This window comes from Anomaloglossus baeobatrachus, chromosome 1, assembly GCF_048569485.1.
Source record: "Anomaloglossus baeobatrachus isolate aAnoBae1 chromosome 1, aAnoBae1.hap1, whole genome shotgun sequence".
Taxonomy (NCBI): Eukaryota; Metazoa; Chordata; class Amphibia; order Anura; family Aromobatidae; genus Anomaloglossus; species Anomaloglossus baeobatrachus.
Genome location: NC_134353.1, coordinates 955,486,654 through 955,511,524, shown reverse-complemented (window position 1 = coordinate 955,511,524; position 24,871 = coordinate 955,486,654). Strand labels below are relative to the sequence as shown.

Genomic DNA, 24,871 nt, shown 5'->3' with positions numbered 1-24,871 from the left:
TCCACCTCCCGTCCTGTGCATGTATGCTGCCGTGCGGCGCCATGTCTGGGCGGGAGATGGAAGCGGCTGCGAAAACAAAAGTTAACAGTAGACAAAAAAAAAGTTATACTCACCTATCTGCAGACTCCCGGTGCCATGCCCGCTCCCAGCTCCTCTCACGGTATCGCCACCCCCGCTCCGGCTGTGTGCAGACGGCCGGGAAACCTCCGATGGATGCAGGACCTGGCGATGGATCACCTGATGCAGTCACCTGACGCATCAGCTGATCGTAAGTATCGCGGTGACACGGGCGCCCGGCCGGTATCAGCGGATGCGTCAGGAGACTTCATCCCTGATTACCGACAGCTGCTGCAGCGATCGGACAGGATCAGACTCCCGCCCCATCGCTGCAGGAGCTGCCGGTAATCAGCACATAAGTATTATTTTTTTTTTTTTTTGCACCGATGCATCAGCTGATTGTATAATCGGCTTTTATACAATCAGCTGATGTGTGATGGGATTCAGGCACTTGATCCTGACACATCATCTGATCGCTTTGCCTTCCAGCAAACCGATCAGATGATATTGGATCCGGATTGGACGGCGCGGGACCCTAACCCAGGATTACTGCGGAGGAGGGGGGTTCTTTATTTCAATAAAGATGTAGTCACTAATTGTGTTGTGTTTTATTTCTAATAAAAATATATTTTTCTGTGTGTTGTGTTTTTTTTTTATCTTTACTAGAAATTCATGGTGGCCATGTCTAATATTGGCGTGACACCATGAATTTCGGGCTTAGGGCCAGCTATACAGCTAGCCCTAACCCCATTATTACCCGGCGAGCCACCCGGCATCAGGGCAGCTGGAAGAGTAGGATACAGCGCCAGAAGATGGCGCTTCTATGAAAGCGCCATTTTCTGGGGTGGCTGCGGGACTGCAATTCACAGCGGGGGTGCCCAGAAAGCATGGGCACCCTGCACTGTGGATTCCAATCCCCAGCTGCCTAGTTGTACCCGGCTGGACTCAAAAATTGGGCGAAGCTCACGTCATTTTTTTTTTTTAAATTATTTCATGAAATTCATGAAATAATTTAAAAAAAAAAAAAGGGCTTCCCTATATTTTTGGTTCCCAGCCGGGTACAAATAGGCAGCTGGGGGTTGGGGGCAGCCCGTACCTGCCTGCTGTACCCGGCTAGCATGCAAAAATATGGCGAAGCCCACGTCATTTTTTTTGTTTGGGGGGGCAAAGAAATCCTGCATACAGTCCTGGAAGGAGGATGCATGCTGAGCCTTGTAGTTCGACAGCTGTTGTCTGCTCTCCTGCATACACTATTGGATGGAGGATGCTGAGCCTTGTAGGTCTGCTCCCCCTGACTCTCCCTCAAGCATACAGTCCTGGATGGAGCATGCTGAGCCTTGTAGTTCTGCAGCTGCTGTCTGCTCTCCTGCATACACTATTGGATGGAGTATGCTGAGCCTTGTAGTTCTGCAGCTGTCTGCTCTTCTGCATACACTAGTGGAGAATGAAGAACACATTGAAGAAGGAAATGACATCAGACCTTTTTTTTTTGTTCACTGATAAAAAACGCATAAGGAGCAAAAACGCAGCAAAACGCAGCAAAAAAACGCACCAAATCACGGCAAAACGCGTGCGTTTTTTGCCGCGTTTTTTCGACGCAGGTGCGTTTTTGTGCTTTTTTAGCGGCCAAAAACGCACAAAAACGCAGCGTCAAAAAAACGCAGTGTGTGCACATAGGTAGGGAATATAGACCATAAGGCTATCTTTGGAATGGGAGGGGAAACACGCATAGAACAAAGGAGACTACCTGTAGATGTTGTCCTTCGGGGGGAGTTGCCTAAAACAATTGAAGATTTACGTTATGGATATTTTTTTTCTGTGTGACTTTTCCTGATAACACTTTCCACATACAGAACATAAAAATGGCTTCTCCTCTCCTGTGTGAATTCTTTGATGTCTGATAAGATCTGATTTCTGGGTAAAAGAATGCCTAGATGTTCAACAAGAATTGATTTACTGCTATAACATTTCCCACATTCTAAATAAACATGTCTTTTACCTTGTGTGAATTTTCATGTGTCTAATAAAAGCAGATTTGTGAGCAAAGCATTTCTCACATTCTGAACATGAAAATGGCTTCTCCCCCGTGTGAGTTTTTCTATGCACATCAAGCTGTGATTTCTGAATAAAACATTTCCCACATTCTGAACATGAAAATGGCTTCTCCCCAGTGTGAGTTTTTCTATGCACATCAAGCTGTGATTTCCGAATAAAACATTTCCCACATTCTGAACATGAAAATGGCTTCTCCCCAGTGTGAGTTTTTATATGCACATCAAGCAGTGATTTCCAACTAAAACATTTCCCACATTCTGAACAAGAAAATGGCTTCTCCCCAGTGTGAGTTTTTATATGGCTATCAAGCTGTGATTTCCTAATAAAACATTTCCCACAATCTGAACATGAAAATGGCTTCTCCCCAGTGTGAGTTTTTATATGCTCATCAAACTGCAATTTCCGAGTAAAATATTTCCCACATTCTGAACATGAAAATGGCTGCTCCCCAGTGTGAGTTTTTATATGCACACCAAGCTGTAATTTCCAACTAAAACATTTCCCACATTCTGGACATGAGAACGGCTTCTCCCCTGTGTGAGTTTTTATATGGCTATCAAGCTGTGATTTCCTAATAAAACATTTCCCACAATCTGAACATGAAAACGGCTTCTCCCCTGTGTGAGTTTTTATATGGCTATCAAGGTGTGATTTTTGAAAAAAACATTTCCCACATTCTGAACAATAAAATGGCTTCTCCCCTGTGTGAGTTTTTAGATGTATTTCAAGCTGTGATTTCCAACTAAAAGATTTTCCACATTCTGGGCATGAAAATGGTTTTCCCTTGTGAATTATTTTGTGTGAAATTGAAGCTGACTTTTGAGTAAAACGCTTTCCATATTGATTACAGGAATATGGCTTCTCCCCTGTGTGAGTTCTTTGTTGTTGAACACCCCTTGAGTGGCTTTTATTTTGCTGAACATGCCGCAGTGAATCAAGACATTGTTTAGAAGCCACAGATGACGGATTCTTGCTGTGAAGAACTGAGTGTACATCTGGGATAATGACTTGCTTTTCATATCTATTCTGTATAATGCCACGATTTTCTGTGAAAAGAATAAAACAGATTTTGTAAAAATTCTCCTCTTGCTCCTTTTCCATAATATCTACAGAATCAACATGCGATCCTTAACCATAATATTTGGAGGACCCTCACTCCTACATTTTGAAGGGCCCTCTTTCATACATTTGGGAAGGCCCACAGGTGGCCTTCTACCAGAAATTTTTGAGGGCCCTCCCTCCACTTCCTTTCATCTTGGTCTGAATTACCCTCCTCATCAGTCCCAAGATGGAAACACTGCCTCAGTGAAACAGTAACAGGCTCTGTTTAAATGACTAACTTTAGGTGATAAATCGCATGCTGCAGCAGAGTTGTTGAAAGGTCTAAGACCAGACAGATCTGTGCCTCTTGCCAACCAAAACTACAACCAGCCATAGTCTTGTGTGATAACATGCCTGTAACCTGGTGATGGTTCTGAAGCTTAGGAAGCTCGCACATGTACCATGCCTGGCCATGTGCTCAACTTCATGGTTCAACGGTTCATGAAAAAACGAGCCTAATTTGCAAGAGTTACTTGGGAAGGTACGCTTTGTGCGCTTCCATTTCCACAAGTCCACTCCAGCTGCCACTTGACTCGCACGGATTCAGCAGCGGTTGCAAGTGGCAGCTCAGCAACAGCTGTGTGATGTGACCACGCTGGAACTACACCTTGCACATGTACATGTCAAGGCTTCCTGACCAACAGAGCGCATTAGTTAAATACCGGCAATGTCGCTTCAGCCACTGCACACATGGCTAAATTGCATGCGAAGCCCTTCTAGGGCATCACATGCAAATTAGCCATGACGCCGGAAGCCAGGGCTGTGGAGTCAGAGTCGGAGCTCATTTTGGTGGAGACGGAGTCGGTATAAAATGCACAGACACAGACTCCTAAAATATATAATAAATTGGGGACTGTAGTGCAATGCAGAATGTGCTGAATATTTTTTCATAGGAATTTGTGAAAGTTGTGAAATGTCCTGTAAATGGCTGTTCTATTCCTGATCTAAGGCTGCATTCACACACAGCGTTTTTGCTGCGTTTTTTGAGGATACGTTTGTCAGCTGCAAAAGCAGATCAGCTTGTTAAAAAACCGCATCACCTGAAAGGTTTTTGAGCTCATAAAAAAATGCTTTGAATAGCAAAAGCAGATTAGAAAAACGCCACAAACTGACTGCTCATTCTTTGTGAGGATCTTCACAAGACGCTGTGTCTGAATGTCCTACCTTGAAACCCATTGCCTTTGCTGGATGCCCAGAGTCACTGCACTTCACTGAACTATTTTGCCATCAATGTTCGATATTTTTGTAAGAAATAAATTGTTAGCAAGACACTGGCAGTAACAGATACTAAAGCTCATCACATCAGCCAGTTTCTCCAGGCCTTAGTGGAAAAAGTTCTGCAAGATTACAAACTCAAAAAAGAACAGGGTCTTGCTATTATAGCAGACAATGCTTCAAACTTAAGTACAATTATACTGATGAAAAAGTAATGAACAACAGCAAGAAGAACATTTAGGATTCAGTATGTTTGAGATGGAAGGCCACAACTGAGGAACAAGCAGATATTACAACAGAAGAACAGCAAAATGATACTTTAGGATTAGATGATCTTGTTGAAGCTGCTTCAAAACACTTTCATATTCATCACATGCGCTGTGTTGTGCACACGCTGCAGCTGGCAATAAGAGAGAGTCTGCAAGAGGGACCCCGATTTCACACATCTGGCTTTTCGCCGATTTGGCGGATGCGGCGCACTCCAGTACAGTGTATACAGTACAGTGGCAGCACGACAAACGCTGGTCACATGCCACGGAAGCTTTGGATGGCACTTTTGACAACCGTACGTTTCCTATGGGAGAAAGGGTGAGGTCTCGAGGTCGAGTCTACTTCAGGGTCAAGAGTGAAATTCAGGTCGCCACCTACGATCAGGATCCCCTCTACAAAGTCAGCCAGAGAGTACAAGAGGGAGGAACAAGTTGTCGCCGGGTCACTGTTAAGCAAATACCAGTTAACTATGGTGAAAATGGAAGAATTGACACTTATTCTTAAAAAATAAACTCCCCTCTGGGTCAACCATCGTCTCTAAAACCAAGGGTACTAAAGCTTTGTGGCTACCTATTTATACCCATTTTCATTCTCATTTTGGATTGGAGCTGTGTACCCACTTGGTATAGTGCCTATCTTTGAAGCAGGAGAGATGGCCAGTCTTGAAGTGCGTCTCCTGAATAGTAGGATATGAATTTGCTTTTTGTGCATGTCAAAGAGCACCCGAGACCTCTTTTGCGGAAAGTTCAGGCCCCGTGCATTTAGAGAACCCCAGTTAGCCTGTGTCATCTTAGAAGGGGAGGAACGCAAAGACGAGTAAGAAAAGGCAAAGAAAAAGGGAGAAAAGAGTCCACTAGAGAGCTGAGAAAGGAAACTAGATTCAGAGATAATACGCCAGACAGAAGGGTTAAGACAAAGAATAACCAATGTGGTAACTAGGTATCCCATACACGGAGAAATATGGGCTGAAAAACGAGTGCCAATAATTGTCAAACAAGGGATATTACACCAACGTCACAAAAAAGTGGCATGTAATCCCAAATTGGGGAGGGGGTGGGGGGGCTTTCCATAGAGGAGCCACCTGCCCCGAACCAGGAGACTTAGCATATGCATCAAATGTACAGTGCAACCTATACCTCTGGTATGGGAGGAAAGTATACACAGTTTCAAACGGACAATTTGCAGGGCGATGCATCCCCCCACCTCCACTATACCAATTGGTGTACGACAGAAGAGGGGGGGACCTATTCAGACCCGTACTGACAGGGTGGGTTGCTGATGTCCTCCCTGCATCGTACATGAGGACTATTTGCTCATTTCATACAGCATTTTAAAGGGATCTTTTTGCAGGGCACTGGAGACTGGAAGGTGACCTGGAATGTGTGCATTGTCACATTGTGGTAACATCCCCTGATGAACCCAAAACAAAGTGGGGGAAACACGTCGGGATTCTTCTGGGAGTTCATTCTCCAGCAATATAACTTTACCCAACTGGGATTCAAATAATTACGGGTCCATGAACTAATCTGTTGGTCGAATGCACTGGGTAGCAGACCTAAGAGGCTTCCTGTAGTTCTCCCTCGCCCCTATTTTTTCATATACTGTTAGAGGGGAGTGAGTGCGTAAATATTCCGATTGGGGATTTTTTCTATGACCAGAAATCATACTTAACATTTACTAGTGTTCTGACTATGCACCTAGAATGATTGAACCACTTTGACTTCAGCACTATCTATACCCTTTTGGGCTTTGGGTCAATTTTTGGCACACAGCTAGGTTGTAGGGTGTATTAGGGATAGCTGACGTTGAGCAGAGGCGCCCAATACTGTATGGCGTTTTAACCTCCGCGGCTAGGAAGGAGAAAGACTAGGGATTTATGACCTGGCCCCTATTTATACATCACAGCGATATCCCTTTAACGAGTAAAATCATCTGGGGCTAAACCTCACCCTCCTAGATTAATACTCCCTTTAAGTACATCAAGCTTTGCACGACCAGGTGTGTGTTCACTGACCGATATAGCTGTATATGGAAAATATGGCTTGATTTAATTATTAATATTTATAAATAAAAATTGATTTTAGAGAAATTAGTTTTTCAAAATAACAAGTAACCTGAATTCCGCACTATTTGCTACTTGCACAAATAGTACAGCATTCGGGTTACTAGTTACTTTAAGGCTATGTGCGCACTAGGCGTTTTTGCCGCGTTTTTAGCGGCGTTTTTTACCGCGTTTTTGTGCTGAAAACGCAGTGACATTGCTTCCCCAGCAATGTCAATGGGTTTTCAGAAGTGCTGTCCTCACACAGCGTTTTTTTTTAGCTGCGTTTTTGTGGTGACCACAAAAACGCAGCATGTCAATTATTTCTGCGTTTTCCACTGCGTTTTTCACTCATTGAATTCAATGAGATGTTAAAAACGCAATGAATAACGCATATAGCCGCGTTTCTATGACTAAAAACGCAGCTATAAACGCAAGGGGTGGGTACTACAGTGACGTGTACAGGAAGAGGATTCCTTCTGTTGGTAAACACAGAAGCATGAATCCTCCCGGTACCGTCACCGCTGCCTCCACCTCCCGTCCTGTGCATGTCAGCTCCGTGCGGCGCCATGTCTGGGCGGGAGGTGGAGGCAGCGGCGAAAACCAAAGTGAACAGTAGAAAAAAAAAATGTCATATACTCACCTGTCCGCAGGGTCCCGATGCCATGCCCGCTCCCATCTCCTCCCGGTCCCGCCGCTCTGGCTGTGTGCAGTCTCCCAGGGGCAGGACCTTGCTTGCAGGACCTGGCGGTGGATCACCTGATGCAGTCACCTGACGCATCAGCTGATCGCGGTGTCGCCGGCTTTTTCGCGCCCGGCCGGCTATCAGCTGATCCTGCCGTCAGGGGACTTCATCAGCTGATTACCGGCAGCTCAGGCAGCGATCGTATAGGATCAGACTCCTGTCCAATCGATCGCTCCAGGAGCTGCCGGTAATCACCACAGCACATAAGTGAGTATTATTTTTTTTTTTTCTTTCTACTGATGCATCAGCTGATTGTATAATCGGCTTTTATACAATCAGCTGATGTGTGATGTGATTCACATCCTTGAACCTGACACATCATCTGATCGCTTTGCCTTCCAGCAAACCGATCAGATGATATTGGATCCGGATTGGACGGTGCGGGACCCTAACCCAGGATTACTGCGGAGGGGGGTTTATTTCAATAAAGATGGAGTCACTAATTGTGTTGTGTTTTATTTCTAATAAAAATATTTTTCTCTGTGTTGTGTTTTTTTTTTATCATTACTAGAAATTCATGGTGGCCATGTCTAATATTGGCGTGACACCATGAATTTCGGGCTTAGGGCCAGCTGATAATATACAGCTAGCCCTAACTCCATTATTACCTAGCTAGCCACCCGGCTTCAGGGCAGCTGGAAGAGTTGGATACAGCGCCAGAAGATGGCGCTTCTATGAAAGCGCCATTTTCTGGGGTGGCTGCGGACTGCAATTCGCAGTGGGGGTGCCCAGAAAGCATGGGCACCCTGCACTGTGGATTCCAATCCCCAGCTGCCTAGTTGTACCCGGCTGGACTTAAAAATTAGGCGAAGCCCACGTCATTTTTTTTTTTAATTATTTCATGAAATAATTAAAAAAAAAGGGCTTCTCTATATTTTTGGTTCCCAGCCGGGTACAAATAGGCAGCTGGGGGTTGGGGGCAGCCCGTACCTGCCTGCTGTACCCGGCTAGCATACAAAAATATGGCGAAGCCCACGTCATTTTTTTTTTCTTTTTGGGCAAAAAACTGCATACAGTCCTGGATGGAGGATGCTGAGACTTGTAGTTCTGCAGCTGCTGTCTGCTCTCCTGCATACACTAGTGAATGGAGGATGCTGAGACTTGTAGTTCTGCAGCTGCTGTCTGCTCTCCTCCATACACTAGTGAATGGAGGATGCTGAGACTTGTAGTTCTGCAGCTGCTGTCTGCTCTCCTCCATACACTAGTGAATGGAGGATGCTGAGACTTGTAGTTCTGCAGCTGCTGTCTGCTCTCCTCCATACACTAGTGAATGGAGGATGCTGAGACTTGTAGTCCTGCAGCTGCTGTCTGCTCTCCTGCATACACTAGTGAATGGAGGATGCTGAGACTTGTAGTTCTGCAGCTGCTGTCTGCTCTCCTCCATACACTAGTGAATGGAGGATGCTGAGACTTGTAGTTCTGCAGCTGCTGTCTGCTCTCCTGCATACACTAGTTCTGCAGCTGTCTGCTCTCCTGCATACAATGAACATTTTGAAGAAGGAAATGACATCAGACCTTTTTTTTTTTTTTTTTCATCAACAATCTTTAATGGCATTGTGCACTGATTAAAAACGCAGTCAGCAAAAACGCAGCAAAAAACGCACCAAATTGCGGCAAAAACGCATGCGTTTTTGCCGCGTTTTTTTTAGCCGCGGGTGCGTTTTTTAGACAAAAACGCACATAAAAACGCAGCGTGAAAAAAACGCCTAGTGCGCACATACCCTAAGAGGTTTTTTTTTCCCAGTGACTTGCTCTGCCAGCTGGCCGTTGGATCCCCACACCTGAACACCTTGTACCTCTGAGCAAAGTCTGGCTGCTTGGCAACAGCTGTGCAGGAGGCTCCCCTGTGTTTCCGCGGCTGCTGGTGAACAGCTATGAGCCAGGGCTTCACCGCGTGGAGCAGCGGCGGTGGCCATTTTAGGAATCACTTTGAGGCTTCTGGCAAAGGGGACTCGGAGAAAAAGTGTTGGATCCCTCTCCTCTCCGCCTGAGAGGCCCTGGTGTGAAACTGCTGATATTTGGTCCGGCAACAGGAGCTGAGACACCGCGTGTCCTCACTCCTACATAGCCAGGTCATGCCCCCCTAAATTCCTTTTTAAACACACTGGACCCTAATTTTATGTCTCAATTTTCTATATCTGTCACACACCGACATGAGTGTAATAGGAGATAATGGATTCTTGGTCCCTAAACTGGAGAAACCCCTCATCAGCCCTGACAGCGGATAATAGGAAAGAGCTGGATCTCGTCCTCGCTCACATCAGCAGAATTCATGTCCAGCTGTATTTCTCCTCTATAACATAACTGCACATCCCGTGTTATCACCTGCACCGGGATCACAGATTCATTCACATTTCATGTGTATTTTACGTGAAGGGTTAATATACCGCTGGAGAAACTGACAAAGCAAAGAGCGGAAATATAGGAATGTATGACTTGTGTGCGTTATTGGGTGGTCTGTACTCACCGGGGCGGTGATCTGTAGGAATCTCCTCGTTACTCCGCTGATCGCCCCTCACATTTCTCTCTGGAGAATTAATATTGTTCAGATCTTTATCCGGATCCAAAATCTGCAAAACAAAATATTGTAAAAGTCCCCGGGAATAATGGTGATAAGATCCGGACATGTGAGGTCTGTGGTCAGCTGTGATCCTGCCGTCTCCACCGCTCTCATTACACAAGTATAACACATCTAATACTGGAGGAGAAAACAAGACTGAACACAAGGAGGTCACAGCCGTCTACACCTCATAGGGGAGATCTCCATCTACCTGAGGGTCCTGTGGAGGAGGAGGAGGAGCGGGACATCTCTCTGGGGTCGTCCTCGTACTGGAGAGACCTGCAGAAGACACAGACAGGACGGACATCATTATTACATACAGATAATTATAGGCCGGGTGTATTCAGTCCTGTCTATTACCTGGTGATGTGCGGGGCTGGGGCTCCTCCATCATCACCTCCTTGTACCGCTCCTTGTGTCCTTCTAGATACTCCCACTCCTCCATGGAGAAATAGACTGTGACGTCCTGACACCTTATAGGAACCTGACAACACAATGATACCGTCATCACCCAGAATCCTCCAGTGCCGTCCTGTATAATGTCCCAGCATTCCCAGCAGTGTCACCTCTCCAGTCAGCAGCTCCAGCATCTTGTTAGTGAGTTGCAGGATCTTCTTGTCATTGATGTCCTCATGTATCTGGGGGTGAGGTGGAGGCCCCGGGATTGGGCTCAGGGTTCCTCCCCGTCCTTCAGACACAGGGGCCTGACAGCGATCACTAGAGGTCTTCACTACTGTGTAATCCTGAGTGTGGAGACATTAATAATATCACTACAGACATTTCCAAGAGTCCATCACCTCCCCGGTCATATCCTCTGTTATCCCCATAGATAATGATGTATTGTGATGACATCAGAGCCTCTCACCTCCCCGGTCATATCCTCTGTTATTCCCATAGATAATGATGTATTGTGATGACATCAGAGCCTCTCACCTCCCCGGTCATATCCTCTGTTATTCCCATAGATAATGATGTAATGTGATGACATCAGAGCCTCTCACCTCCCCGGTCATATCCTCTGTTATTCCCATAGATAATGATGTATTGTGATGACATCAGAGCCTCTCACCTCCCCGGTCATATCCTCTGTTATTCCCATAGATAATGATGTAATGTGGTGACATCAGAGCCTCTCACCTCCCCGGTCATATCCTCTGTTATCCCCATAGATAATGATGTAATCTGGTGACATCAGAGCCTCTCACCTCCCCGGTCATATCCTCTGTTATTCCCATAGATAATGATGTAATGTGATGACATCAGAACCTCTCACCTCCCCGGTCATATCCTCTGTTATTCCCATAGATAATGATGTATTGTGATGACATCAGAGCCTCTCACCTCCCCGGTCATATCCTCTGTTATTCCCATAGATAATGATGTAATGTGGTGACATCAGAGCCTCTCACCTCCCCGGTCATATCCTCTGTTATCCCCATAGATAATGATGTAATCTGGTGACATCAGAGCCTCTCACCTCCCCGGTCATATCCTCTGTTATTCCCATAGATAATGATGTATTGTGATGACATCAGAGCCTCTCACCTCCCCGGTCATATCCTCTGTTATTCCCATAGATAATGATGTAATGTGATGACATCAGAACCTCTCACCTCCCCGGTCATATCCTCTGTTATCCCCATAGATAATGATGTAATGTTGTGACATCAGAGCCTCTCACCTCCCCGGTCATATCCTCTGTTATTCCCATAGATAATGATGTAATGTGATGACATCAGAACCTCTCACCTCCCCGGTCATATCCTCTGTTATTCCCATAGATAATGATGCAATGTGATGACATCAGAGCCTCTCACCTCCACGGTCATATCCTGTTATTCCCATAGATAATGATGTAATGTGATGACATCAGAACCTCTCACCTCCCCGGTCATATCCTCTGTTATTCCCATAGATAATGATGTAATGTGATGACATCAGAACCTCTCACCTCCCCGGTCATATCCTCTGTTATTCCCATAGATAATGATGTAATGTGATGACATCACAGCCTCTCACCTCGCCTGTAAGATGGAAGATTATCTCCAGACTCAGGTTTAATATCTTCTCCATATTTTGGTCTTTGTCCTTATTCATCTTTTATGGGTCAATCAGGAAATGCTCTTATTTAGAAAGAAAAAAAACCCAAAATATACTTTATTGTAAAGAGGATGAGATGATGAGAAAATCAACGAAAGGAAAAAAACAAAAATTAACTGAAGATAATGAGGGGAAATCATCTGAGAAGATAGAACAGTGCAGATGTCGTCTTCCCTCTTCTCTGCCGGCGCCGACTGACCCCGACCTGAGGAGACTGTGCAGCGGATCAGGCGACTCCATCATAAACCGGCCAGACGGGAAACCTGACTACTCTCATCTATTAGAGGACAAAACAAGGAGGGAAGAGAACAGGGAATGTGGAGGATCCATTGTACAGAACAGCACAGATAGCCCTGATCTATGTCTGCTGCAGAACTACAAGTGACAGCAAGTTCTGTATAACTTAGGTGAGATATTCTACTAATAAAGTCAAAACGGAAACGACAGAACTAAATATAAAAAGAATAAACCCAGAAGACGTCTCCTCCTACAGTCATTACAAGGAGCATCGAGCTGCACCAATCCCCCATGTGTAGTGCGAAGCCAGTCGCTCTCTCTCCCCCCCATATGTAGTGCGGGGCAAGTCGCGCTCTCTCTCCCCCATGTGTAGTGCGGGGCCAGTCGCGCTCTCTCTCTCCCCCATGTGTAGTGCGGGGCCAGTCGCGCTCTCTCTCCCCCCCATGTGTAGTGCGGGGCCAGTCGCTCTCTCTCTCCCCCCCATGTGTAGTGCGGGGCCAGTCGCTCTCTCTCCCCCATGTGTAGTGCGGGGTCTGTCGCTCTCTCTCTCCCTCATGTGTAGTGCGGGGTCTGTCGCTCTCTCTCTCCCTCATGTGTAGTGCGGGGTCTGTCGCTCTCTCTCTCCCTCATGTGTAGTGCGGGGTCTGTCGCTCTCTCTCTCCCTCATGTGTAGTGCGGGGTCTGTCGCTCTCTCTCTCCCTCATGTGTAGTGCGGGGTCTGTCGCTCTCTCTCTCCCTCATGTGTAGTGCGGGGTCTGTCGCTCTCTCTCCCCCATGTATAGTGCGGGGGTCTGTCGCTCTCTCTCCCCCATGTATAGTGCGGGGGTCTGTCGCTCTCTCTCCCTCATGTGTAGTGCGGGGTCTGTCGCTCTCTCTCTCCCCCATGTGTAGTGCGGGGTCTGTCGCTCTCTCTCCCCCATGTGTAGTGCGGGGTCTGTCGCTCTCTCTCCCCCATGTGTAGTGCGGGGGTCTGTCGCTCTCTCCCCCATGTGTAGTGCGGGGTCTGTCGCTCTCTCCCCCTCGTGTGTAGTGCGGGGTCTGTCGCTCTCTCTCCCTCGTGTGTAGTGCGGGGTCTGTCGCTCTCTCTCCCTCGTGTGTAGTGCGGGGTCTGTCGCTCTCTCTCCCTCGTGTGTAGTGCGGGGTCTGTCGCTCTCTCTCCCCCATGTGTAGTGCGGGGTCTGTCGCTCTCTCTCCCCCATGTGTAGTGCGGGGTCTGTCGCTCTCTCTCCCCCATGTGTAGTGCGGGGTCTGTCGCTCCCTCTCCCCCATGTGTAGTGCGGGGTCTGTCGCTCTCTCTCCCCCATGTGTAGTGCGGGGTCTGTCGCTCTCTCTCCCCCATGTGTAGTGAGGGGTCTGTCGCTCTCTCTTTCCCTCATGTGTAGTGAGGGGTCTGTTGCTCTCTCTCTCCCTCATGTGTAGTGAGGGGTCTGTCGCTCTCTCCCTCATGTGTAGTGAGGGGTCTGTCGCTCTCTCCCTCATGTGTAGTGAGGGGTCTGTCGCTCTCTCCCTCATGTGTAGTGAGGGGTCTGTCGCTCTCTCCCTCATGTGTAGTGAGGGGTCTGTCGCTCTCTCCCTCATGTATAGTGAGGGGTCTGTCGCTCTCTCCCTCATGTGTAGTGAGGGGTCTGTCGCTCTCTCCCTCATGTGTAGTGAGGGGTCTGTCGCTCTCTCCCTCATGTGTAGTGAGGGGTCTGTCGCTCTCTCCCTCATGTGTAGTGAGGGGTCTGTCGCTCTCTCTCCCTCATGTGTAGTGAGGGGTCTGTCGCTCTCGCTCTCCCTCATGTGTAGTGCGGGGTCTGTCGCTCTCTCCCCCATGTGTAGTGCGGGGGTCTGTCGCTCTCTCTCACCCGTGTGTAGTGCGGGGTCTGTCGCTCTCTCTCCCTCGTGTGTAGTGCGGGGTCTGTCGCTCTCTCCCCCCCGTGTGTAGTGCGGGGTCTGTCACTCTCTCTCCCTCATGTGTAGTGCGGGGTCTGTCACTCTCTCTCCCTCATGTGTAGTGTGGGGTCTGTCACTCTCTCTCCCTCATGTGTAGTGCAGGGTCTGTCGCGCTCTCTCCCTCATGTGTAGTGCGGGGTCTGTCGCTCTCTCCCTCATGTGTAGTGCGGGGTCTGTCGCTCTCTCCCTCATGTGTAGTGCGGGGTCTGTCGCTCTCTCCCTCATGTGTAGTGCGGGGTCTGTCGCTCTCTCCCTCATGTGTAGTGCGGGGTCTGTCGCTCTCTCCCTCATGTGTAGTGCGGGGTCTGTCGCTCTCTCTCTCCCTCATGTGTAGTGCGGGGTCTGTCGCTCTCTCTCCCTCATGTGTAGTGCGGGGTCTGTCGCTCTCTCTCTGCCCCATGTGTAGTGCGGGGTCTGTCACTCTCTCTCCCTCATGTGTAGTGCTGGGTCTGTCGCTCTTTCTCTCCCCCATGTGTAGTGCGGGGTCTGTCGCTCTCTCTCTCCCCCATGTGTAGTGCGGGGTCTGTCGCTCTCTCTCCCTCATGTGTAGTGCGGGGTCTGTCGCTCTCTCTCCCCCATGTGTAGTGCGGGGTCTGTCGCTCTCTCTCCCTCATGTGTAGTGCGGGGTCTGTCGCTCTCTCTCCCTCATGTGTAGTGCGGGGTCTGTCGCTCTCTCTCCCTCATGTGTAGTGCGGGGTCTGTCGCTCTCTCCCCCATGTGTAGTGCGGGGTCTGTCGCTCTCTCTCCCCATGTGTAGTGCGGGGTCTGTCGCTCTCTCTCCCCCATGTGTAGTGCGGGGTCTGTCGCTCTCTCTCCCCATGTGTAGTGCGGGGTCTGTCGCTCTCTCTCCCTCATGTGTAGTGCGGGGTCTGTCGCTCTCTCTCCCTCACGTGTAGTGCGGAGTCTGTCGCTCTCTCTCCCTCACGTGTAGTGCGGGGTCTGTCGCTCTCTCTCCCTCATGTGTAGTGCGGGGTCTGTCGCTCTCTCTCCCTCATGTGTAGTGCGGGGTCTGTCGCTCTCTCCCTCATGTGTAGTGCGGGGTCTGTCGCTCTCTCCCTCATGTGTAGTGCGGGGTCTGTCGCTCTCTCTCCCCATGTGTAGTGCGGGGTCTGTCGCTCTCTCTCCCCATGTGTAGTGCGGGGTCTGTCGCTCTCTCTCCCTCATGTGTAGTGCGGGGTCTGACGCTCTCTCTCCCCATGTGTAGTGCGGGGTCTGTCGCTCTCTCTCCCCATGTGTAGTGCGGGGTCTGTCGCTCTCTCTCCCTCATGTGTAGTGCGGGGTCTGTCGCTCTCTCTCCCTCATGTGTAGTGCGGGGTCTGTCGCTCTCTCTCCCTCATGTGTAGTGCGGGGTCTGTCGCTCTCTCTCCCTCATGTGTAGTGCGGGGTCTGTCGCTCTCTCTCCCTCATGTGTAGTGCGGGGTCTGTCGCTCTCTCTCCCTCATGTGTAGTGCGGGGTCTGTCGCTCTCTCCCTCATGTGTAGTGCGGGGTCTGTCGCTCTCTCTCCCTCATGTGTAGTGCGGGGTCTGTCGCTCTCTCTCCCCCATGTGTAGTGCGGGGTCTCTCTCTCTCCCCCATGTGTAGTGCGGGGTCTCTCTCTCTCCCCCATGTGTAGTGCGGGGTCTCTCTCTCTCCCCCATGTGTAGTGCGGGGTCTCTCTCTCTCCCCCATGTGTAGTGCGGGGTCTCTCTCTCTCCCCCATGTGTAGTGCGGGGTCTGTCGCTCTCTCTCCCTCATGTGTAGTGCGCGGTCTCTCTCTCCCCCATGTGTAGTGCGGGGTCTCTCTCTCTCCCTCATGTGTAGTGCGGGGTCTGTCGCTCTCTCCCTCATGTGTAGTGCGGGGTCTGTCTCTCTCTCTCCCCCATGTGTAGTGCGGGGGTCTCTCTCTCTCCCTCATGTGTAGTGCGCGGTCTCTCTCTCTCCCCCATGTGTAGTGCGGGGTCTGTCGCTCTCTCTCCCCCATGTGTAGTGCGGGGTCTCTCTCTCTCCCTCATGTGTAGTGCGGGGTCTGTCGCTCTCTCTCCCTCATGTGTAGTGCAGGGTCTGTCGCTCTCTCTCCCTCATGTGTAGTGCGGGGTCTGTCGCTCTCTCTCCCTCATGTGTAGTGCGGGGTCTGTCTCTCTCTCTCCCCCATGTGTAGTGCGGGGTCTCTCTCTCTCCCCCATGTGTAGTGCGGGGTCTGTCGCTCTCTCTCCCTCATGTGTAGTGCAGGGTCTGTCGCTCTCTCTCCCCCATGTGTAGTGCGGGGTCTCTCTCTCTCCCTCATGTGTAGTGCGGGGTCTGTCGCTCTCTCCCTCATGTGTAGTGCGGGGTCTGTCTCTCTCTCTCCCCCATGTGTAGTGCGGGGTCTCTCTCTCTCCCCCATGTGTAGTGCGGGGTCTCTCTCTCTCCCTCATGTGTAGTGCGGGGTCTGTCGCTCTCTCCCTCATGTGTAGTGCGGGGTCTGTCTCTCTCTCTCCCCCATGTGTAGTGCGGGGTCTCTCTCTCTCCCCCATGTGTAGTGCGGGGGTCTCTCTCTCTCCCTCATGTGTAGTGCGCGGTCTCTCTCTCTCCCCCATGTGTAGTGCGGGGTCTCTCTCTCTCCCTCATGTGTAGTGCGGGGTCTGTCGCTCTCTCCCTCATGTGTAGTGCGGGGTCTGTCGCTCTCTCCCCCATGTGTAGTGCGGGGTCTGTCGCTCTCTCTCCCTCATGTGTAGTGCGCGGTCTCTCTCTCCCCCATGTGTAGTGCACGGTCTCTCTCTCTCCCCCATGTGTAGTGCGGGGTCTCTCTCTCTCCCTCATGTGTAGTGCGGGGTCTGTCGCTCTCTCCCTCATGTGTAGTGCGGGGTCTGTCGCTCTCTCCCCCATGTGTAGTGCGGGGTCTGTCGCTCTCTCTCCCCCATGTGTAGTGCGGGGTCTCTCTCTCTCCCTCATGTGTAGTGCGGGGTCTGTCGCTCTCTCTCCCTCATGTGTAGTGCGGGGTCTGTCGCTCTCTCCCTCATGTGTAGTGCGGGGTCTGTCGCTCTCTCCCTCATGTGTAGTGCGGGGTCTGTCGCTCTCTCTCCCCCATGTGTAGTGCGGGGTCTCTCTCTCTCCCCCATGTGTAGTGCGGGGTCTCTCTCTCTCCCCCATGTGTAGTGCGGGGTCTCTCTCTCTCCCCCATGTGTAGTGCGGGGTCTCTCTCTCTCCCCCATGTGTAGTGCGGGGTCTCTCTCTCTCCCCCATGTGTAGTGCGGGGTCTGTCGCTCTCTCTCCCTCATGTGTAGTGCGCGGTCTCTCTCTCCCCCATGTGTAGTGCGGGGTCTCTCTCTCTCCCTCATGTGTAGTGCGGGGTCTGTCGCTCTCTCCCTCATGTGTAGTGCGGGGTCTGTCTCTCTCTCTCCCCCATGTGTAGTGCGGGGTCTGTCTCTCTCCCCCATGTGTAGTGCGGGGGTCTCTCTCTCTCCCTCATGTGTAGTGCGCGGTCTCTCTCTCTCCCCCATGTGTAGTGCGGGGTCTGTCGCTCTCTCTCCCCCATGTGTAGTGCGGGGTCTCTCTCTCTCCCTCATGTGTAGTGCGGGGTCTGTCGCTCTCTCTCCCTCATGTGTAGTGCAGGGTCTGTCGCTCTCTCTCCCCCATGTGTAGTGCGGGGTCTGTCGCTCTCTCTCCCTCATGTGTAGTGCGGGGTCTGTCGCTCTCTCTCCCCCCCATGTGTAGTGCGGGGTCTGTCGCTCTCTCTCCCTCATGTGTAGTGCGGGGTCTGTCGCTCTCTCTCCCTCATGTGTAGTGCGGGGTCTGTCGCTCTCTCCCTCATGTGTAGTGCGGGGTCTGTCGCTCTCTCTCCCCCATGTGTAGTGCGGGGTCTGTCGCTCTCTCTCCCCCATGTGTAGTGCGGGGTCTGTCGCTCTCTCTCCCTCATGTGTAGTGCGGGGTCTGTCGCTCTCTCTCCCTCATGTGTAGTGCGGGGTCTGTCGCTCTCTCTCCCCCATGTGTAGTGCGGGGTCTGTCTCTCTCTCCCTCATGTGTAGTGCGGGGTCTGTCGCTCTCTCTCCCCCATGTGTAGTGCAGGGTCTGTCGCTCTCTCCCTCATGTGTATTGCGGGGTCTGTCGCTCTCTCTCCCCCATGTGTAGTGCGGGGTCTGTCGCTCTCTCTCCCTCATGTGTAGTGCGGGGTCTGTCGCTCTCTCCCCCATGTGTAGTGCGGGGTCTGTCGCTCTCTCCCCCATGTGTAGTGCGGGGTCTGTCGCTCTCTCTCCCTCATGTGTAGTGCGGGGTCTGTCGCTCTCTCCCTCATGTGTAGTGCGGGGTCTGTCTCTCTCTCTCCCCCATGTGTAGTGCGGGGGTCTCTCTCTCTCCCTCATGTGTAGTGCGGGGTCTGTCGCTCTCTCCCTCATGTGTAGTGCGGGGTCTCTCTCTCTCCCTCATGTGTAGTGCGGGGTCTGTCGCTCTCTCTCCCTCATGTGTAGTGCGGGGTCTGTCGCTCTCTCTCCCTCATGTGTAGTGCGGGGGTTTCTTCCTCTCACCTTCTCCTCAGAGCCTGTGCCTCACTGACTGTAGCGTCTGGAGCTGATTTCCTGAGTGGGTGACGTCACCGGAAGGGGCGGGGCAGAGCTGTGGGCGGGGAGAAGCTGTGGGCGGGGCTCGGGCTGTGCAGAGCGGACGGATCCTGACCCTGAGGTGGAGAGGATTCAGCGGCTCCTCATTAGTTCTAGAACTTTCCTCTCAGACTGGATTTTGCCTCCGGTCATTTCTTGGGGCCGCAGCTCGTGTATATCTCACAGGGAATGGCCTGAAGCTGCAGCACGGGGCTGTGGGGGCTTCTATAAGGAGGGGGATATGGGGGGCTACACAGGGCAGGGGGAGGGGCTGTGGGGGCTTCTATAAGGAGGGGATATGGGGGGCTACACAGGGCAGGGAGAGGGGCTGTGGAGGCTTCTATATGGAGGGGGATATGGGGGGCTACACAGGGGAGGGGCTGTGGGGGCTTCTATAAGGAGGGGGATATGGGGGCCTGGGCAGGGGGAGGGGCTGTGGGGGCTTCTATAAGGAGGGGGATATGGGGGGGCTACACAGGGGAGGGGCTGTGGAGGCTTCTATAAGGAGGGGGATATGGGGGGCTACACAGGGCAGGGGGAGGGGCTGTGGAGGCTAAGGAGGGGGGTATGGGGGGCTACACAGGGCAGGGGGGGGCTGTGGGGGCTTCTATAAGGAGGGGGATATGGGGGCTACACAGGGCAGGGGGAGGGGCTGTGGAAGCTTCTATAAGGAGGGGGATATGGGGGCTACACAGGGCAGGGGGAGGGGCTGTGGAGGCTTCTATAAGGAGGGGGATATGGGGGGCTACACAGGGGAGGGGAGAGGCTGTGGAGGCTTCTATAAGGAGGGGATATGGGGGGCTACACAGGGCAGGGGGAGAGGCTGTGGAGGCTTCTATAAGGAGGGGATATGGGGGGCTACACAGGGCAGGGGGAGAGGCTGTGGAGGCTTCTATAAGGAGGGGGATATGGGGGGCTACACAGGGCAGGGGGAGGGGCTGTGGAGGCTTCTATAAAAGGGATATCGGGGGCTACACGGCAGGGGAGAGGCTGTGGAGGCTTCTATAAGGAGGGGGATATGGGGGGCTACAAAGGGCAGGGGGAGGGGCTGTGGAGGCTTCTATAAGGAGGGGGATATGGGGGGCTACACAGGGCAGGGGGAGGGGCTGTGGAAGCTTCTATAAGGAGGGTGATATGGGGGGCTACACAGGGCAGGGGGAGGGGCTGTGGAGGCTTCTATAAGGAGGGGGATATGGGGGGCTACACAGGGCAGGGGAGAGGCTGTGGAGGCTTCTATAAGGAGGGGGATATGGGGGGGGCTACACAGGGCAGGGGGAGAGGCTGTGGAGGCTTCTATAAGGAGGGGATATGGGGGGCTACACAGGGCAGGGGGGAGGCTATGGAGGCTTCTATAAGGAGGGGGATATGGGGGGCTACACAGGGCAGGGGGAGGGGCTGTGGAAGCTTCTATAATGAGGGGGATATGGGGGGCTACACAGGGCAGGGGGAGGGGCTGTGGAGGCTTCTATAAGGAGGGGGATATGGGGGGCTACACAGGGCAGGGGTGAGGCTGTGGAGGCTTCTATAAGGAGGGGATATGGGAGCTACACAGGGCAGGGGGAGAGGCTGTGGAGGCTTCTATAAGGAAAGTGGGATATGGGGGGCTACACAGGGCAGTGGAGAGGCTGTGGAGGCTTCTATAAGGAGGGGGGATATGGGGGGCTACACAGGGCAGGGGGGGAGGGGCTGTGGAAGCTTCTATAAGGAGGGGGATATGTGGGGCTACACAGAGGAGGGGGAGAGGCTGTGGAGGCTTCTATAAGGAGGAGGATATGGGGGGGCTACACAGGGCAGGGGGAGGGGCTGTGGAGGCTTCTATAAGGAGGGGGATATGGGAGGGGCTACACAGGGCAGGGGGAGAGGCTGTGGAGGCTTCTATAAGGAGGGGGATATGGGGGCTACACAGGGCAGGGGGAGAGGCTGTGGAGGTTCTATAAGGAGGGGGATATGGGGGGCTACACAGGGCAGGGGGAGAGGCTGTGGAGGCTTCTATAAGGAGGGGGATATGGGGGGCTACACAGGGTAGAGGCTGTGGAGGCTTCTATAAGGAGGGGGATATGGGGGGCTACACAGGGTAGAGGCTGTGGAGGCTTCTATAAGGAGGGGGATATGGGGGCTACACAGGGCAGGGGGAGGGGCTGTGGTGGCGGGCTACACAGGGCAGGGGGAGAGGCTGTGGAGGCGTCTATAAGGAGGGGAATATGGGGGGCTACACAAGGGGAGGGGCTGTGGAGACTTCTATAAGGAGGGGGGATATGGGGGCCTACACAGGGCAGGGGGAGAGTATGTGGAGGCTTCTATAAGGAGGGGGATATGGGGGGCTACACAGGGCACGGGGAGGGGCTGTGGAGGCTTCTTTAAGGAGGGGGATATGGGGGGCTACACAGGGCAGGGGGAGAGGCTGTGGAGGCTAAGGAGGGGGATATGGGGGGCTACACAGGGCGGGGGGGGCTGTGGAGGCTTCTATAAGGAGGGGGATATGGGGGCTACACAGGGCAGGGGGAGGGGCTGTGGAGGCTTCTATAAGGAGGTGGATATGGGGGGCTACGCAGGGGGAGGGGCTGTGGAGGCTTCTATAAGGAGGGGGATATGGGGGGCTACACAGGGCAGGGGTAGGGGCTGTGGAAGCTTCTATAAGGAGGGGGATATGGGGGCTACACAGGGCAGGGGGAGGGGCTGTGGAGGCTTCTATAAGGAGGGGGATATGGGGGGCTACACAGGGGTGGGGAGAGGCTGTGGAGGCTTCTATAAGGAGGGGATATGGGGGGCTACACAGGGCAGGGGGAGAGGCTGTGGAGGCTTCTATAAGGAGGGGATATGGGGGGCTACACAGGGCAGGGGGAGAGGCTGTGGAGGCTTCTATAAGGAGGGGGATATGGGGGGCTACACAGGGCAGGGGGAGGGGCTGTGGAGGCTTCTATAAAAGGGATATCGGGGGCTACACGGCAGGGGAGAGGCTGTGGAGGCTTCTATAAGGAGGGGGATATGGGGGCGCTACAAAGGGCAGGGGGAGGGGCTGTGGAGGCTTCTATAAGGAGGGGGATATTGGGGGCTACACAGGGCAGGGGGAGGGGCTGTGGAAGCTTCTATAAGGAGGGTGATATGGGGGGCTACACAGGGCAGGGGGAGGGGCTGTGGAGGCTTCTATAAGGAGGGGGATATGGGGGGCTACACAGGGCAGGGGAGAGGCTGTGGAGGTTTCTATAAGGAGGGGGATATGGGGGGGCTACACAGGGCAGGGGGAGAGGCTGTGGAGGCTTCTATAAGGAGGGGATATGGGGGGCTACACAGGGCAGGGGGGAGGCTATGGAGGCTTCTATAAGGAGGGGGATATGGGGGGCTACACAGGGCAGAGGGAGGGGCTGTGGAAGCTTCTATAATGAGGGGGATATGGGGGGCTACACAGGGCAGGGGGAGGGGCTGTGGAGGCTTCTATAAGGAGGGGGATATGGGGGGCTACACAGGGCAGGGGTGAGGCTGTGGAGGCTTCTATAAGGAGGGGATATGGGGGCTACACAGGGCAGGGGGAGAGGCTGTGGAGGCTTCTATAAGGAAAGTGGGATATAGGGGGCTACACAGGGCAGTGGAGAGGCTGTGGAGGCTTCTATAAGGAGGGGGGATATGGGGGGCTACACAGGGCAGGGGGAGGGGCTGTGGAAGCTTCTATAAGGAGGGGGATATGTGGGGCTACACAGAGGAGGGGGAGAGGCTGTGGAGGCTTCTATAAGGAGGAGGATATGGGGGGGCTGCAGGGGGAGGGGCTGTGGAGGCTTCTATAAGGAGGGGGATATGGGGGGGGCTACACAGGGCAGGGGGAGAGGCTGTGGAGGCTTCTATAAGGAGGGGGATATGGGGGCTACACAGGGTAGAGGCTGTGGAGGCTTCTATAAGGAGGGGGATATGGGGGGCTACACAGGGTAGAGGCTGTGGAGGCTTCTATAAGGAGGGGGATATGGGGGCTACACAGGGCAGGGGGAGGGGCTGTGGTGGCGGGCTACACAGGGCAGGGGGAGGGGCTGTGGAGGCATCTATAAGGAGGGGAATATGGGGGGCTACACAAGGGGAGGGGCTGTGGAGACTTCTATAAGGAGGGGGGATATGGGGGGCTACACAGGGCAGGGGGAGAGGCTGTGGAGGCTTCTATAAGGAGGGGGATATGGGGGGCTACACAGGGCAGGGGGAGAGGCTGTGGAGGCTTCTATAAGGAGGGGGATATGGGGGGCTACACAGGGCAGGGGGAGGCTTCTATAAGGAAGGGGATATGGGGGGCTACACAGGGCAGGCAGAGAGGCTATGGAGGCTTCTATAAGGAGGAGGGGGATATGGGGGGCTACACAGGGCAGGGGGAGAGGCTGTGGAGGCTTCTATAAGGAGGGGGATATGGGGGGCTACACAGGGCAGGGAGAGAGGCTGTGGAGGCTTCTATAAGGAGGGGGATATGGGGGGCTACACAGGGCAGGGGGAGGGGCTGTGGAGGCTTCTATAAGGAGGGGATTTGGGGCTACACAGGGCAGGGGGAGAGGCTGTGGAGGCTTCTATAAGGAGGGGGGATATTGGGGGCTGCAAAGGGCAGGGGGAGAGGCTGTGGAGGCTTCTATAAGGAGAGGGATATGGAGGGCTACGCAGGGGGAGGGGCTGTGGAGGCTTCTATAAGGAGGGGGGATATGGGGGCTACACGGGGCAGGGGGAGAGGCTGTGGAGGTTTCTATAAGGAGGGGTATATGGGGGGCTACACAGGGCAGGGGGAGAGGCTGTGGAGGCTTCTATAAGGAGGGGGATATGGGGGGCTACACAGGGCAGAGGAGAGGCTGAGGAGGCTTCTATACGGAGGGGGATATGGGGGGCGAGGCTGTGGAGGCTTCTATAAGGAGGGGGAATATGGGACGTTGCAGAGGGAGAGGCTGCATGTTGGGGAACTTACACTGGGCAATACTGCATGTTGAGAGCTCACTGGGAGAGGCTGCACGTTGGGGGGTGGCTTGCAGGGGGAGAGGCTTTATATTGGGTGAGGTTGTAGGGGAAGGGGCTTCATGTTGGGGGGCTTGCAAGGGGAGGGGCTGCATGTTGGGGGCTTGCAGGGGGAGGGGCTGAATGTTGGGTGGCTTGCAGGGGGAGGGGCTGCATGTTGAGGGGGGCTTGCAGGGGGAGGGGCTGCATGTTTTGGGGGTTTGCAGGGGGAGAGGCTGCACGTTGGGGGGTCTTGTAGGGAGAGAGGCTGCACGTTGGGGGTACAATAGGATAAAGAGTTGCACACAAGTCACAATGTATGTGGGAATGATGAAAAGCAAAACTGCTATGGGAATACTAGACTGAAAAATAGAATGAACTATCTGAAAAAGTGAAAAAAAAATGGAATATGCATAACTGCTATGAATAATAGGAATATAAGAGATATTTAGCCATTGTACTGATCAATGCAAAAGAGCCCCAAAACCAACACCAAGGTAATCTCTATTTTTGGCTTCCCTTTCCCATATGTAACCTCATCTGCAGTTAAAAAAAACTTGCTCTGTATGGGTAGCAAAGGACCATGCTATATATGTGAAGTGAAACAAATGGCTATGGGTGGGGCAGGGTTCTCAGACAAAAAGTGCATGCTAACTAAAGAATGTTCCAGACATACATTCTTTAGTTAGTATGCATGTTGGGGGTAGGCTTGCAGGGGGAGAGGCTCCATGTTGGGGGTAGGCTTGCAGGGGGAGAGGCACCACATTGGGGGTAGGCTTGTAGAGGGAGAGGCTGCACATTGGGGGTAGGCTTGCATTGTCAGAGGCTTCACGTTGGGGGTAGGCTTGCAGGGGGAGAGGCACCACGTTGGGGTAGGCTTGCAGGGGGAGAGGCTCCACGTTGGAGGTAGGCTTGCAGGGGGAGAGGCTCCACATTCGGGGTAGGCTTGCAGGGGGAGAGGCTCCACGTTCGGGGTAGGCTTTGTAGGGGGGGAGACTTGCAGTGGGAGAGGCTGTACGTTGGGGGGACTTGCAGGGGGAGAGGCTGCACGTTGGGG

The 24,871-nt window shown here is 52.7% G+C and overlaps 1 protein-coding gene across 2 annotated transcripts in view; it reads right to left on the bottom strand.

The window, feature by feature from the left end:
* The window catches only part of LOC142257423 (uncharacterized), a 115,863-nt gene extending 97,003 nt beyond the window's left edge, over window positions 1–18,860 (bottom strand). Inside the window, exons 1-6 of one of the 2 annotated variants that reach the window (XM_075329535.1) lie at window positions 18,796–18,860; window positions 12,262–12,421; window positions 12,064–12,167; window positions 10,611–10,787; window positions 10,405–10,528; window positions 10,256–10,323 (exon numbers count right to left, since the gene is read on the bottom strand). In XM_075329535.1, coding sequence (XP_075185650.1) covers window positions 10,256–10,323; window positions 10,405–10,528; window positions 10,611–10,787; window positions 12,064–12,141 — 447 coding nt within the window. In that variant the 5' untranslated portion in view covers window positions 12,142–12,167; window positions 12,262–12,421; window positions 18,796–18,860. The remainder of the gene's footprint in view (window positions 1–10,255; window positions 10,324–10,404; window positions 10,529–10,610; window positions 10,788–12,063; window positions 12,168–12,261; window positions 12,422–18,795) is intronic. The other variant, XM_075329543.1, reaches the window with a different exon arrangement.
* Window positions 18,861–24,871: the final 6,011 nt, after the last annotated feature.